Source organism: Hoplias malabaricus, chromosome 2 (assembly GCF_029633855.1).
Source record: "Hoplias malabaricus isolate fHopMal1 chromosome 2, fHopMal1.hap1, whole genome shotgun sequence".
Lineage (NCBI taxonomy): Eukaryota > Metazoa > Chordata > Actinopteri > Characiformes > Erythrinidae > Hoplias > Hoplias malabaricus.
Window position 1 is genome coordinate 29,870,963 of NC_089801.1, and position 16,208 is coordinate 29,887,170.

Genomic DNA, 16,208 nt, shown 5'->3' on the forward strand with positions numbered 1-16,208 from the left:
AATTTTAATGTAAAAAATATTATCATTAATTCTCTCTAACTGCTTTATCTTGTTCATAGTTGTGGTAGGTCCAGAACCTACCCAGAATCCAATATCTAGTATTTTAGCTTTAAGTGATATATCATTTTACTCATGCAGCATGATTTTAAGCTTTCATTGGGGAGCCCTAAACATTCACTAATGCCCAGTTGATCTGAAATGTGCATTTTTAACTTTGACTGGGAGCTGAAATCTTTCTTTAAGTGGATCATCTTGAGAATTGTTTTCTAGCCGTTGCTAGTTGTTGTTCAATTACAATAAATCTACAATTAATGACGGCTGCCAGTGAGTGCCTAAGCACATGCTAATGTTTGGGGTCTTTTACTGTGGCGGTCTGGACTCAAGTAGCAGTGATCAGAGCTCTATTGTGTTCAAGCTTGAACACAGGCCCCTGCTTAGCGTCATAAACTCTCACAGCTGTCAGCTGGGATTACGCCATCTCCGCCACCAGGCCAAACCACATGCTCTATCCTCACTCAGCTCTCTGCAGATCTCCTGGATTAACTCTGCCAGCTGCAGCTTCGCTTTACCTTGCGTGGATTTGTAGCCTTATGCCCCCACAGACCACCCTGAACTCACACCTGAGTGCCATAAAACATGTAGGATTGCAGTTTGGAACATTGTTTATTCACATAATTTGTTGTAAATAAGGCTTTATCCAACATTACACCAGAGGCCACATCAGAAATGACATTATACAGTTTGTAATTGCACAGAGGTCCAAGATTGTGTAACTCACTGCTCACTTTCCATTAACAAATGAAGTCTTCAATGTATACATCCTAGTCAAGATGCCACTGTGTTTCAGTGTAACTTTTAACAGGATGTTTTATTGATACACTGTAGGACCATAATGGGTGCATCTAAAACTGCATCTTAAAGAACATAAGGGGTGTCTAAAGTTGTATGTTTGTGTGTAATTTTTATTCTCTTGAGTCTGGAAAAAAAAGCCATTGTTCACTGAAGTATTTTTGAATATGCTCACTGCATTTATTCCCCCCCTCTCCCCCCCTGGACACTTGACCTCATAAATACCATAGGTGTCTGGAATGGTCTTCAGACTGATGCAGCCATTCACCACATTACTTGGCCACTCTTACCCATCCAGTCAAGTCTCACTGGCTCCAGCCACAAACCTGTGTCCATTTGTCATCAACATGGGAGCCATGTCTGGTCTTGGGGCAGTCCTGTTTATTGGTGTACTTTATGTCAAATGGTGAGTGGGTGCCAGCTCATGTCTGCACCTAATTGGTGTGATTCCGTGTTGACTTTGTTAGAAGATGATGGGGAAAACGGGGCTCTGAACCTCATTGTTGCAGTAGGAAGCTCAGAGTGCATCATTCAGGTTTGCTTGATAGTGATGAAACGGTGATGAGAATGGATGAAATTGCATAAATTGTTGTCCTACTTAGCTGTGAATGATAAACCATATTTAAATCGCAATTACTTTTTCAAGAGCAAAATTTTGGGGTTGCAAAAACACATTTTCCATTGGGAAAATTAACCAAAATATATGCAGCATGTGAAATTACATGAGTTTGCAATGTTGCTAAATGTGGTGTTTGATTTTTGCTGAAAACACTGATAATACAAGATTCAAACCATTCAGGCCAATAAACTAAATGACGTGATCTGTGTTGCACCATACTCTTGGAGGAATGTTGTCTCATTTGAATGTGTACTTGTATGTAGCTGGAATGACAGTAAAGCCTCTGGATGTCCAATAAACAGCCTCTGGGAGTTGGTCAGTGTGCTCCCTAATGGCAGTCCCAACCCCATGTGGAATGGGAGAGTTGCATAAGGTGTCCAACATAAAGCTTGTACCAATTTGCGAACACGTTGATCCACTGTGGTAACCCCTTGCAGTAGCAGCTGAAAGTGGACCAACACTCCAGCAAAAGTAGAACCGTGACTAATTAAAAGTCACAGAAAGTTGTAGCCAGTTCACTATTACCAGTTCTCCTCTTTAATAGTAGTTTCGTAGGGGAGAGCCCGTTGCCAGTTACTTCGGTTTTGTATTTTGTGCTTTGTATTAACGTGTCTGTAACAAATCAGTCACTGGGATTGAGATGTGAAATGACATACTGATGTAATCCTTCACAGTGGGTAGTCTGCAAAGTCATTTGTCTCTTGGAATTTACATAGGTTTGAAATGAGCTGCAACATCATCATCAGGCTTCCCTCTCTAGGCTTTTCAACACCACAGCTTGTTAAGTCTTCAGACAGGGTTTTTGCAAGTGATTTACCAAGTAGTGTGGGGAATTTGGGCAGAGAGACATTTGCAGAGTAGAAGAGTGTGTTGTTGCATCTGTGAAAGCTAGGTTGTTTTGGGGAGAGTGTGTTGAGTCAGACAAAACATACACATCAGACATGGAAAACATCTGAGTGATGATGTGCAGTGCATGGGCAGGGCTGCTAGGCCAGACGTAATATGTCAACTTGCCCATTTAGCAGCACGTTATTTAAGAGCTGGTATTAAACAGGAGCTCCTTCTTAAACTTCGTTTACTTTATAAATCTCAGTTCTCTGATTTATCCTTCTGAAGCAATTGTTCTCGCTTCTTGTCTTGAAAAGCTATAGACCATGATTTATAGTGATTTTACCCAGATAAGAGGGACTCTCATTCAGGAAAAAAAATAAATAAATAAAAAAATACACTGAACTGATTCATTATCATAGTCTTGAGTAGCTCCTTGACCTACATAAAGCCTTATTAGATACTACTTTTCAAATTGCTCTCATAGTTCTTCAGGGACTGGACCCATATTCACATACACACACCGCCTACACATTAATGTGGTTGATGTCAGGATATTTTTTTGGTTTTTGAGGAGGGGAACACGTTTAAGTTAGGGTCTCATATAACAAAATGTAAAAACATATTTGCTCAGCCTACTTTTTTATGGAAAACATAAGTTAAAATAGATTTCCTCTGTCAGGATCTGTCTCTCCTATTCTACACGTTGGCCTGTACACTAAAGGACACTTACTGCAGATGTGCTTGACCCAAGGCTGGCCAAACCACTGTTGAATTGAGTGTTTGTGTATTTGCCCTCCCACTAGTGACTAATTATTCATATCCATGTTTTTGGAAAGCTGCTGAATATATTAAAGTGAAATAATGTCTTCATGCTGTTTGATGTTTGTGTGTGTGTGTATGGATCGGAAACCAAAGGCCTAGCTGCAGTGGAATTGATGGAGTGCCACACCACATTAGTGAGTGTGAGAGGAGACGTTCACAGTGGTTTTTGAGTGCTGACTCCAGCAATATGTCAGCATGTCAGTTAAATACACAGAACTTTAGAATGGGAAGATTCAAAGACAAATACAGTGTATGCGATCTACAGGGTATTTTCCTAAGGCTGAGTTTAGAACCCAAATAGGCAACTGTGTTAGTATTTTATAAATCATTAATAAATATATCCCATTGAAAGTCATCATACACTCTCAGACATAAAGGGTATGGTACAGAAACATTATTATTTCTAAAGGTACAGACAGATACTAACATTTATGTGACAACATTGTACACGTTTACCATGTACTTGTGTTGCACCCAGTGTTTGTACGGGTGCTTGAAATCCATAAAACTGCTTGAATATTAATGTTGTATTTTCCAGGTTTTAAAAAGCTGGTATTTTTGATAAAGGGCTTGAAAATGCCTGAAATTGTAACTGTATTTCATTCACAACAAATGGCTGAATAGTTCACTTATTAGATGGAAAAATAAAATAAGTCGCAGAGCCCAAAACAAAAACTGGTCTGCATGGACTCGCTAGTGTCTATGTGCGTGATAATAATGGGAATTCTGACTCTTTTTGGTGAACCATGATCATTTGACTCGGCTCACCTTGAAGTGCCGACTCTTTGTGTTCCTAAACGGCTCTTCATTATACCACGGAGGAGAAAATCACCTTAACGTTCTGCCCTGGTTACAGGAAAGAAAGAAAGGAATGAATGAATGGTTCTTGGACGGGAGCCTACTCCTATCCTAAAAGGCCTGTGAATGCTGCACTGCTAGCTGTTGAATTTGCGAGAAGGGTATCTAAGCAGACCAGAGGCACCTCCAAGTGGGAGGTACAACTCCAAGTCCGAGGGACAACCTAACCCTAAACCTATCCCTAACCCTAAAACCATAACCTCCCACTTGCCGGAATCTGCCTACTTCCTGTGTATGCTACTCCCACATGCTGCTCACCGGCCTGTAGGTCCCGCCCACTTGCTGGTCTCCTGTCTGCAGGGATATGTAGTTGGAATTTGCAGGCTTAATGATGTGCACTGTGTGCTTGTTTTCATGGCATTGTTTTCATGCTAATACTAGAAAATACTAGTAGAAAATACTGTTTAAACTTTTCGCACACAAAAGCACAGGGCAAAAAAATAAAAATAAAAACCTAGACTCAGCCAGTTTAGATCCAAATACATTTCTGGATGTTTAATATCCCTTTTATAAAAATATATAAAAAGTTATCATTTTGAGTATGTATGACCCTGAACTGCATAAGCGGTTACAGACATTGAATGAATTAATTAAAAAAAGGTAATAAGCATGTCTTTCTTTGTTCATCAACAGTACATTTACCTATATTATACAGAAATAAATGTTCTGTCTGGTTAAAGACATACAAGGTATTGTGTATATATATAAAAGCCCCAATTCAAATGTATTGAATGTAACCCTACACTTTCACTCAGTTAGTGCAGATAAATGAATGTGTAGTTCCCCACCTCTGTCTCCATTTCCCCATCCCCTCACACCTGCAGCTCAAAAGCAAGTTGATGGAATTGGTTCCTTAGGTTTATAACATAAGAAACCCTGGCTGTCTCATTTCACCCAATTGAGACTATATTTGCAACACTGCAGTTTCAAAAGTGGAAGTGCTCAGCCACGGTACTGACAGCTTATTTCATGATGTATGTCCCTGCATATATACAACATCAAAGAGACATGTTAACAAGGTTACAAACTTTAATTACACTGGAGGCCATCCTTAAATCAATTCAGCTTAAAGATTTTTTAATGTATATAATATGGCATAATTATGTTCTCTTACTTAAAATAAACTAATAAAGGCATACCCTTGAAGACACCACACCAGAGACAGGTTAATATATATATATATATATATATATATATATATATATATATATATATATATATATATATATATATATATATACATTTGTGAGAGTGCAGATTCACAATTACTACTTGTATAGCTCTTCTGTATGTACCCATTTTACCTGCCCGTCTGTTGACAAATGGAAAGAGGACGCTAGACAAGCGCTGGCTGTATTATTAGAGGTCTATTCTCAGTGCCTTTCTGAGCCAGAGCTGTAATATTTCCAGGGTTCCAGTCAGAGAGTTGGTATTTCCCGGTATCTTTTCCTGTAAGGATTACGGTCATAGACTTGCTCTTTTTGACTCTGCATGTGCTTTAAAATCTGTTTTTGATTACTCCTCTTAATCATGGTAATATCTATAAACAGTTCAATCCTATGTCCTACCTCCCCTGATTCCATAATTATATTAATCTTGTCTGGCTTATATTACTGTAAGCCATTAAAAAGCTCAATTGCTTCCTGTTTAATAGGGGCATTTATAAAGAGGGGTAACACCTTTGGGGTCTGTAATGTCATACTGCAGTGCAAAAAATATATATATAAAAAAAGTAAATAAAATGTACATTTCTGTTTACTAAAAGTACAGACAGTGTAAATGTACCCACAAAGGTGCAACAGAAGTAAAAAAAATCTGGTTGCTAAAGGGATGCTTATGTAAGTAAACAATCCAGAAGATGAATATTTGTATGATTTCTGAACTGAGATTCTTTACATAGACAAAAATACATAAAACAAAAAGAAAAAAATACTAAATTGCACATAAACTAAGATGAAATGTAAATCCTACATACTTCACTGCCTGCTTCACTTTTTTAAATGTTTTTAACAAATATATGTTTTTATAATGAATAATATGTTTTTAGGGGGATTATTACATATGAATATAAAAAAAACTTCATGACATTTAAGGGTTAATGAGTTCTGGAGACTCAGGAGTCATTCTTTTCTGCTGCAGCCTTGAGGCTGACAGAGCCCAGAGCCTAGGAGACCATACTGAACATGTTTCCACACAGCTTGTTAGTGAATGGATGGCCCTTGCTTTGATTTCAGTTGCATGATTATGATTCATATTCCACAGTGTGCAGGTCTGTGTGGAGTGAAGTACGTGTGTATGTGGACAGAACTGAGATGAGTTCACTTTCTGGCCGGATGACCGTTCGCCCACAAGCAAAGCAGCTCTTAATGTTTTAAACACATCAAGAGGGTCGTGACTGAGTTTGTGAGTTTGTGTTTTAGCTCAATTCATCGAAATTGTTTCTTAACTCATCAAATCAATTATGTTGTTATGTATCAACACCTCGTTTCATTTTTCTTTTCACTTGCTTTGCGTGTCGTTACTCAAAATGCAAATTCCTAAAGAAACCAGTTATTAAGTAGCTTACGTGTATGTAATATTTTAAATGAACACTATGTAAGATTTGGTGGTTTTTGTTCCTGGGCTCCCCCTGCAGGAGTTTTACAGCACTGTCCAGAAATCAAGGGGGACAGGTAAGGTGGTTTCCTACCCTCCTCCTAAAGTTACATAGTGTAGTTTATACACTGCTGAGCCTAGAGTGGCAACAACAGAGGCTGTATTCTCCCAATTACAGGTCACCGAATGATCACATTGATTGTGAAACTGTAATTTAAAGATAAAAATACTACCTAGTGGTTCTTTAAGTGATTGCACAAATGATGCTAACGTATCCAAGGGGGTTGCTAGGTTTTTGATTAGATGGTTGCTTGTGGGTGGGGGAGAAATTAGGGGAAAAAAAACAAGGAATAATACAATTTGAATTACAGTTATTTTACTCATGGCATAGCATTATGCAATCACTCTATTTACAGTTAGATACAAAAGTACATCATGTACTGTATTTCATAGTTGATTACATTAAAAAAATGACAAGACAAGGCAGAATGTAACAGAAACCAACCAACGAGTAACACCCTTACAACCATATTGGATGATTAGCAAATAATTAATAATAACTTTAAAATAGATAATAACAGGAAAAAGCTGTTGAAAAACAGTTATTGTAAAGCTATATTTCTGTAGTGTATATATCCACGGAACATTGAATTTTGCCTTATTCTGAGCACAGTAAACTTCTGTATGAAATTATGGGCTTTTAACTAAGGCATTATATTATTAAAAACTAATTATAAGTTAAACACAATAAATACTGCTTTGTTTTGCCAATAGCATGTTCTTCCATTTTAGCATTTTTAGATTGAGATGATACAATGCATAATTAAATTAAATTTAAGTCCCTTCCACATACAATAGTATAATATGGGATGCTCTCTAAGAACTATTATTTTGATATTGAGTATATAATCATACTGGAGTGATAGTTGAGGGGCTGAGATCTGTGGGGAAACAGATGGGGTTTAATTGTTATTGGGGGATTGACTGGAGTTCCGCTGATGAGACTGACTCTAGAACCCAGCTGTAGTGATGAACAACATCACCCATCTGTGAAAATACCAGCATTGGTTTACAGCAGTCCTTATTGGCATGTCATAGCCAATCCTCCCATGGAAAATGAATATGAGGAATGATGTAGGGCTCTTAAGAATGTGTGTGTGTGTACACGTGTTGTTTTGAGTTTTTTGTGCATATTTGATATTTCCTTAATTCACATATGTAAGCGTCAGAGCATAGATCCGGGCCACGTACCAACAATCCTTGGTGTCCCTCCACATCCTGTATTGGGTGTGAGCGGCGGGAGGGTGGCGCAAAAATGAGTGTATGTGGATTGGCTGCTCAAAACTGCCCCTAGATGTGAGTGTGTGAGTGAATGTGTGAACATGTGTCACCCTGCAAATGACTGGCACCCCCTCCAGGGTGTGTTCCCACCTTGCGCCCAGTGATTCCTGGTAGGCTCTGGACACACCACAACCCTGAATGGATAGGATAAGCGGTTACAGACAATGACTGAATGAATGTTTAATGGTGAGTTTACTTCTTGTAGTTAGGTTTTGTGTTTATTTGAGCACAGTTAATGCTGGTTAACTGAGGTTAAAATAATATGCCATATATATAAAGTAATAGGAAGTAGGAGTGGGAATAATAAAGGTGTTAAAGTTAATATGATAGGATATGTTATACTATGCCACAAGGGCATCATTAGATGCAGTTTAGTCAGGCATGTGACCCAGTAAAATGTTGCTGTACCCAACCAAAATCCCAACTAAATGTTGATAAAAGTCAGTTTTATCTTGAATTGCTGAACAGAACTACAGAGCAGGCCATGCAAATTAACTGCTGGCGCTACACTACATTTCCCATAATGCCCTATAGCATCTTTTTTATTATTATTATTATTATTATTATTGTTCCTTTTTTTAAAGGGGTAAATATTTAAAAGAATTCAGTCACACAACAGACAGGATAATTATAGCTCTATGCTTAATATGGTTCTAGCTACTGTTTAACATTCCAATATATATATAACTCTATGGCAGAATAAAATCCATATCAATTCCTCTCTTTAGTGTTTAACTGGCACTTACCTACATGCACATTTGTTCCTCTATGACTGATTTTTTTAAGCAGAGGTGTACAGATGTACCCCTCTTCTATTCTCTATTCTGTTCCCCACTCCTCTTCTCTGTTTGCCTCAGTACAACAAACACTCTAGAAACACACCTGATGTGGCATACCATAATAAGCCCAAAAACAGTGAAAGTCAAACCAATCAACCCTAAGACATCAAAGATTAGCTTTAGTTTAAATCAGTAAATGTGCATCAATTCACTCCTAAATTAATGAGTGTAACATCTACTACTTTTCAGTGGGTGCACACACAAGTCGAGAATATTATTTGCCACTTGCCATGGCCTTATTCTAGAGCAGGACTTTGAGGTTTCACCCCTTTGTTGAGCTATATCAGACAAAACAGATTTAGCGTAAGTGTCGCTAACGGACAGTGTGGATCCATTCCCTGCAGGCAATTCCATCATATTACACCAATAAGAACCCCAGGGCAAGGCTCCTAATGCTGTATTTATCTGGGAATAGTTGTGCCAGATTCCTCAATATAAAAGTGAACATAAATGTTGCGCTACTATTTATCCGTTATATGGACAACTTTTGGAACTCGGTTCAACATCATTAGCCTCAGTTGCACGTCATGGACATCAGTGGACACTAATTTATTCCAGCTGATACCTTTGAAAAAAAAATAAACAAGCTTTGTTGTTGCTATTGTTGTTATTGTTGTTGCTATTGTTTTTGTTATTGCTGTGGTTGCTATAGGTGTTGTTGAATTCATGAAGCTGTTGTCTGTATTGCGTTTACTTATTATTATTACTATCATCTGGACATTGGCAAATATAGTTATATACATTTGACTTCATATCTTCCACACCTGTCCTGAAAGGTGACCTCTACCTTCCCATTACTTGTAATTATTCTCTTATGTAGACATACACACCACTGTACATCAGCCCCACATAATGAACACACATGTAGACATTCTTGTAGACCCACACGTATAGACACACAAGGACATCTGCCATTTTAAGGATGTTCTCTAATCACATTCAGATATTTCAGATTTATAATACCTACTGTAACAGCTGTTTTTGAGTGATATTCGTCCAAGAAAAGAATCTGCTTGGAAATTATCCTGATCAGTCACCACTTGGCAACTTTCTAATGCAGGATTTTGACATCAGAAGCATGAGTGCATTGTATTTATTATTCATTGGTTTGTGCTGGAGAGTCTGACACGTAGAACTGCAGCCTGACAACTTGCTGAACTTTGGCCTGATTCGTGTTTACGACATCGATTTGGATGGACTTTGTCAATCGAGTAATAAGAACAATGTACCGTAGGCCAGAGGTGTCCAAGAATACTGTTTCCATGAGAATAAGTCATATTCAATATGCTCCTCAAACCCACGGTTTCCGTCTTGCTTTCTTAGATGAAGTGTATTCTCTGGACAGCTAATGACCAGGAGGAAAGGCATTATGTAAGTGGTGACACCGAGGCCTTTTAAGGATGCTGAAGCGGCTGTGCTTTGGCCTGTGTTTAGTCTGGACAGCTAGACTGCTTCTGCTGGAGGTTTTTCTTCCCCTAGCTTTCTTTCCTGGCAGGACAGGACATGACACGAAGCAGGCACACACACACACACACATACGCACACACATACACACACCTATATAAATTCACACACAAATACACACTTATGTGTGGTTCTTCAAGGGTTCTGTAGTAAAGAAAATGGTTTTATAAAGAATCCTGAACACTCGAAAAACCCTTTGGCATGATTAAAGTGTTCAGCTACAGTGAGAGGGTTCTTTAGATTGATAGAGAATGTGCTACAGATGGTTCTCTTTAGCACCTTTTAGAAAAAGGTTCTGTTTGGCACCATAACATTTCTTCTGTTGTAACAAGCTTGACATTGAAACTATAGAAGAGGCCTGTTGTGATCGGAACACCCACGATGTTTGTTAATGCCAGGTGTGAATTAGGCCTTAATAAATCTATAAGCTGTTTTTTTTTATCTTCCACTGTGAGCAGACAAGTAACTGTTACGAAGAAAGGAAACTGATTTAAAAAAAAAAAAAAAAAGAAGAAGAAGGAAATATGTAAATCAAGCAAAGAAGCTGATTGTGTTTGGGATTATTTAAATTGTGAAAAGCAGAGAATTCAGCCAACTTCTAGGACTGAACTTTGGAGGTGTTGGCATAAAAAATTCCCAATTGGCTTCTTTTAAAGCTGAAAGCAGATTTAATCATATGAACATATTTGACTAAAAGTAAATGTAGTTCTCCTGTTTTGAATTTTTGACACATACCCAGAGTGAAACGTCTGCTTTAACACTGCTCTTAACCCTAACACTAAAGCTAATCATTACCTTAAACACAACTATAATAAAATCCCTGAGCCTTCAGGTACATGACAGAGTTTGTAAGGATTTAACAAAAACTGTGGACAGGGGCTTGCTTCGTTTCTTGCTCATAATATAGCAGTAATAATGAATCAAGTCAAATGTTATGAAATGTAATGAATATCTGGTGTGCATGTATTTGTACTGTGTAGTTGTGTAAGATTTTTTGAGAGCTTCTTAAACAGAAATTCAGTTTAATAATGAAACATAACTCTATTCAAATACACAAAGTCAGAATCAGGTTGACTTGTTTTATTTCCTTTTACCAAAGAAGAGTGTTTTATACTGGAAATATGTCAAATGCACACAGGCGCACACTCAGTTTCAAACACATGCCAGTCTGAGCCTCTTGTCGTCAAACATGATCTCACACTCCAAGCAATAACTTGCAACTCTTTTGAAAATCTTCCAACCACACTCTCTGAATGGCTGCTCTATTTATGTTCAGCAGGGAAAGTGCTAGCTAGTCAGCATCTCTAAATCTTTTTTATTTGGAAGAATAGTAGTCATCAAAGAGGATCTGACTGACTGGCCTGTGTGGATTCCAGTCAGAAGAGCTCTCTCTTAATCGTTTCTTAAACAGATGGAAAAATCTTCTGGTGGACAGTGTAAAGTGGGCATTAAAGCTGTGCATGGGTTACTTCACTTATATACATTTCTCATGTTTGTATATAGAAATTCAAATAAATATGCAGTGCCCTTTATATAAGGTGTGTAATACATAATTGTAATTCAAAATTCAAACATCCCACTCTTTTGTCATTTTATGGCAACTATTACATAGCATTAAAAATGGCAATTGTTGTTATAATATGTTCATGATTGTTAACATCAGAATCACATTCTTTAAATCCTTCAAACCAAAACTTACACATATTTTTTGATGCAATATTATCCTCAAGAACATAAAAACATAATGCAAACTCTGCTGCACTTTTACACTAATGGAACGTAAAACAAGTGCAGTGATGAATAACTTATTTACGCAACTAATAATTAGTCAATCCCACAGCTTTAAGGTGCACCCAAAATAAAACGTCATAGAATGAAAGCGAAAGGGCAGTTCTGGAGCTCCAAGTCGCCATGATCAATGCCAAGCTTAAACAAGATGAGAGCAAACATTATTCTCCAGGGTAGTGGAGCTGTGGAGCTTCATTCATTACCTTTGGGATGATTTGGAGTGGAGTTCTGTTTGTGACCCAAAACTAGTCATCTAACTTTAGTATGTGATTTTACCTGATTTGCTGGAGGCTGAATGCCACCAAAGCAACAGCAATGTTCCAAAGGACGTGAGGACAAACTGTATATTCACAGATCTGTGTGTACTGAATGAAGTCAAAGGTGTTAAGTTACATCTGAAGCCTCAGGGACATTATCATGCTTTAATGATTAGACGATACAATGGGGATTTATCATGCTTTAATGATTACAAGATAATCAGAGATCAGTTGTAGAAATCTGGCTTTAATATGAACATAAACTTTACTCATGACTGTTTATTTAGCCAGTGCTTAATGGGGTGCCTTGTTTATAAGACTGGAAAATGTAAATGCTCCATATGTGGATCATGCTTGGCCGTTTTGAAAGGTAAACCTTCCCCTGAACCAAAGATTCTGCAGGTTTATATTCAGTGGCGTAAACTGCCTGACGTATGAGCTACTATTTAACACAGTCTCCTAATCATTTGTCAAAGTAATGCACCGCAAATTATTACCAGTTTGATGATATCATACATTTGCCTTGTGCTATACATCACTTGTTTTTTTGCTTTATGTATTTAAAAAATTGTGTAGACATCATTTTTCAGTTTGTCTCCAGACATGTGGCTTTTGTTGAAACTCCATTAATTGACCAGAGTGCTGGCCAGTGCAGGTCCATACTGTAAACTGAACTAATGTGTCTGTTTAATGACCCTGTGTATTTTTATGGGTGATGACATTCATGGGATTCATATGAAGTGCTGAGAAGAAGGTGAAAAAACTGCTTTTGGATGTAAACCTTTGCCATCTTTGGTGAAGTAATTCAAAATTCCAACATTCTCCCACTTGTCATTTTATTGTAACTGTTGTGTAGTTTTAAAAATGACAATTGCCATTTTATTCAACAAAAACATAGCCTAAAATTAAGTAGTTTGAAAATGGCAAGTGAGAAGTATTCCTTTGTAATTGAATGCATTGTTTGGTTTCTGTTTTAATATTTTATGCAAATGCACATAAGTATTGATTAAACAATTTAAAAATGGTTATTTCAATATTAGCAATTGCAAAAATAGCATATTAATTCTTAATTTTTAAAACTACGCAACAATTACCTTAAAATGACAGAAGAGCAAGAGCATGTTAGAATTTTGAATCACAATTATATGTTACATAAAAATCCTTTAAAACTTTCTTGTAGTGAACTAAGCGTATTCAGCTTGTGAAATCTTCACAGAAAAATATGGGAAATGAAAAGGAACACACTAAAGCAGCTCAACATGAGCCAGAACTCACCGTAATCAATGCTGAGAGTCTGCTGTTGGGTTATAAAACCTTTTAGCACTGGACTGTGGAGCAGTGAACCTGTGTTCTCTGGAGTGATTGAGCTCTTTTCAGTAACGCTTACAGTATATGAGTTGTTGTTGCGTTTGAGATGTAGTGACCCAGAATCAATCATTCGCCTGACTTCACTAATGTTATTTTAGTGGCTGCGTGTGGAATTCTCAGAAGATAATAAGCAGTTACTGCAGCAAAGTGGTGCCCACAGTAACTACTGATACTCTTAGTCTAAGAAGAAAGTTGCACAGTCATGAAGAGAGCGTATATGGCCCCGTCTTGTCATCCTTCCCTCAGATTGATCCTAGCAAATGTTGCCTGCTCTGTTTAGCTGCTCTAAATAGAACTAGAAGTTAAAGTTCTCCTCCAAGCACAATGAGCCTATTAGAAAGAGCTTGTAAACATACAGCAGCTCAGAGGACGCATATGCTAATCCTTACTCTTCTAGCTGGGTAGTGTTGCCTAATAGTGTAATAGTGTCAGACATAACCAATGGATGACAATTATCATGATTAAATTGGGGAGAAAAAAACTCCTTTGAACTGTCTTTCATTGTCTTTCCACTTTTCTGAAAAGATTCCTTTTTGCCTTTTTCAAAAATGTCATTGTTAGACATCAAAATTAGACCCATGTCCTTGTGTCTCCTTTTTTTTTTTTTTTTTTTTTTTTTAATGGCCTGATCCAACGGTGGTATGGATCATTCAAGCCAATGCTTCATTCTCATGCCTGTTTTCCTTTTGGACCAGCTCTGTTTGACTGGTTTCCTTCAAAACTTCGTCACCTCACCTTAGCTCAGCTCAGCTCAGCTCAGCAGTTCTGCAATCCAGCAAACTGAAGCAGAAAGCTGGGCACTGTTAGCCTTTGCTAAAGAGAGTCATTTGTTCATTGAAATGTACTGAAGTCACCTTTCTTATTTTCCATCTTGCTGTCAATATTGCTCCCCTGTTTTCTGTCTCTCCTTCTCTCGAATTTCGTTTTTCCTGGTCTGGATTTTTTTCTGTGAACCGTGAAGAGAAATGAGACAAATTTATGAAGCGTTTGCACTTCACACAGTAGATCATAACTGTCAGATAGTTTGCATAACTTGTTATAAAGTAATACATAAGTGTCCATTCATAACATATAATTCTGTAAACCAAAGCCATGAATTATATTATGTCATAAGCCACATTTCTGTGTTTGTTCCAGTTACATAATATGAATAAAATTTTAATAGATTTTTATATAGAGGAGTAAAACACTAACACCCTGGATGAGGTATTGGGTCGAGGAGCAGTAGACTTGCATTTTGTGGAGAGACTGAGCTCTGTTCAGTACATTTGCAATGAGCTGAAGTTTATGTTGTTCATGATATTAGTCCCATTTCACCCTGTTCTTTAATGGTCACAACCACCACTATACGGTGCATTTGATTGTGATATGAGTGGATCAGACACAGCATTGCTGCTGGAGATTTTAATCACTGTGTCCACTTGCTGTCCACTCTATGAGACACACCTACATTTTTTGGTTCCACCTTGTAGATGTAAAATCAAAGAGAGTAATTGATCTATGTTTGTCATGCTCTGGTCACATGACACTGCCCATAGGATGCTGTTGGCTTGTTATGATGGACTCCAGCAGTACTGCTGTGTCTGTTCCACTTATACCAGCGAGTATAAATTTGACTCCTGCAAATGAGAGGGATGAATCAGTTTTTGTTTTGAAGTGTCCATGAGTGTTTTTTACTGTTCTTTATTTCTTACTTTATGTGATTGGATGTAGCAGTTTAATCACCTTTTCTCCCATTTCCTTCTTTTCTTACAGGTATTTACTTACTGGACATGATTTACATTGACTCGGCCTATCCTGCCTCGGACAGCATCATTGAGACGCAGCAGAGAAGGAATCAAATGAATAATCTCCTGAGAGTCATTTCTGACTTGCAGATGTCCTGCAATTATGGTTAGTTAACCCGGCCATTTCCATTATACACAAGAGTATGATTTCAGCTGAAACAGATCATTTTCTATTATTCCCCATAGACAGAAATGATATAGACATACTGATTAGGAATTACATGCAAATCTCTTACTGCTAAATGTTTTTCTGTGGGTATTACATTACAAATCCTGTAATTGTGGAGCTCTGTAGATGGGATTTTCAGCTACATTGATTGTTTTTGTTTATGCCTTCAGAACATGTCCCACAGTCTCTTGTAATTTAGCTACTTTTAAGCTCTCTCTCTCACTATTCCTAATGCCAAGGTTTGGCATTTGCTCTGTAGTGATGGAGATATCCATTAGCTTTGGGATGATTTGTAGTGGTTCCCGATGTAGAGCTCATGATCCAGCATCAGTTCCCCACCTTAATGTTCCTGTAGCTAAATGCCTTCAAATCCTCACAGAAATGTAGCGGAGACTTCACAAATGAGTAGAGACTACAGCAGATAGTGACACACTACCTATTAATACCCTTGATTTCAGGAACAATATTGGATAAGCAGGAGTCCAAATACTTTTGGCTATGTAATATATATATTGACAGCTATAGTGAAGTAACAGTGCAATGACCTTTAATTCTGAGGATAATAAATCCTTCTACATCTTTGCTGCCAGTCCTCTGCTGTGTTTAAATAAAATTAATCCC

At 37.6% G+C, this 16,208-nt stretch overlaps 1 protein-coding gene across 2 annotated transcripts in view; it reads left to right on the forward strand.

The window, feature by feature from the left end:
* The window catches only part of LOC136679751 (ras-specific guanine nucleotide-releasing factor RalGPS1), a 144,378-nt gene that overhangs the window by 98,633 nt on the left and 29,537 nt on the right, over positions 1 to 16,208 (forward strand). For both annotated transcript variants that reach the window (XM_066658424.1, XM_066658432.1), the window contains exon 9: positions 15,387 to 15,524. In XM_066658424.1, the coding sequence (XP_066514521.1) occupies positions 15,387 to 15,524 (138 nt within the window). The remainder of the gene's footprint in view (positions 1 to 15,386; positions 15,525 to 16,208) is intronic.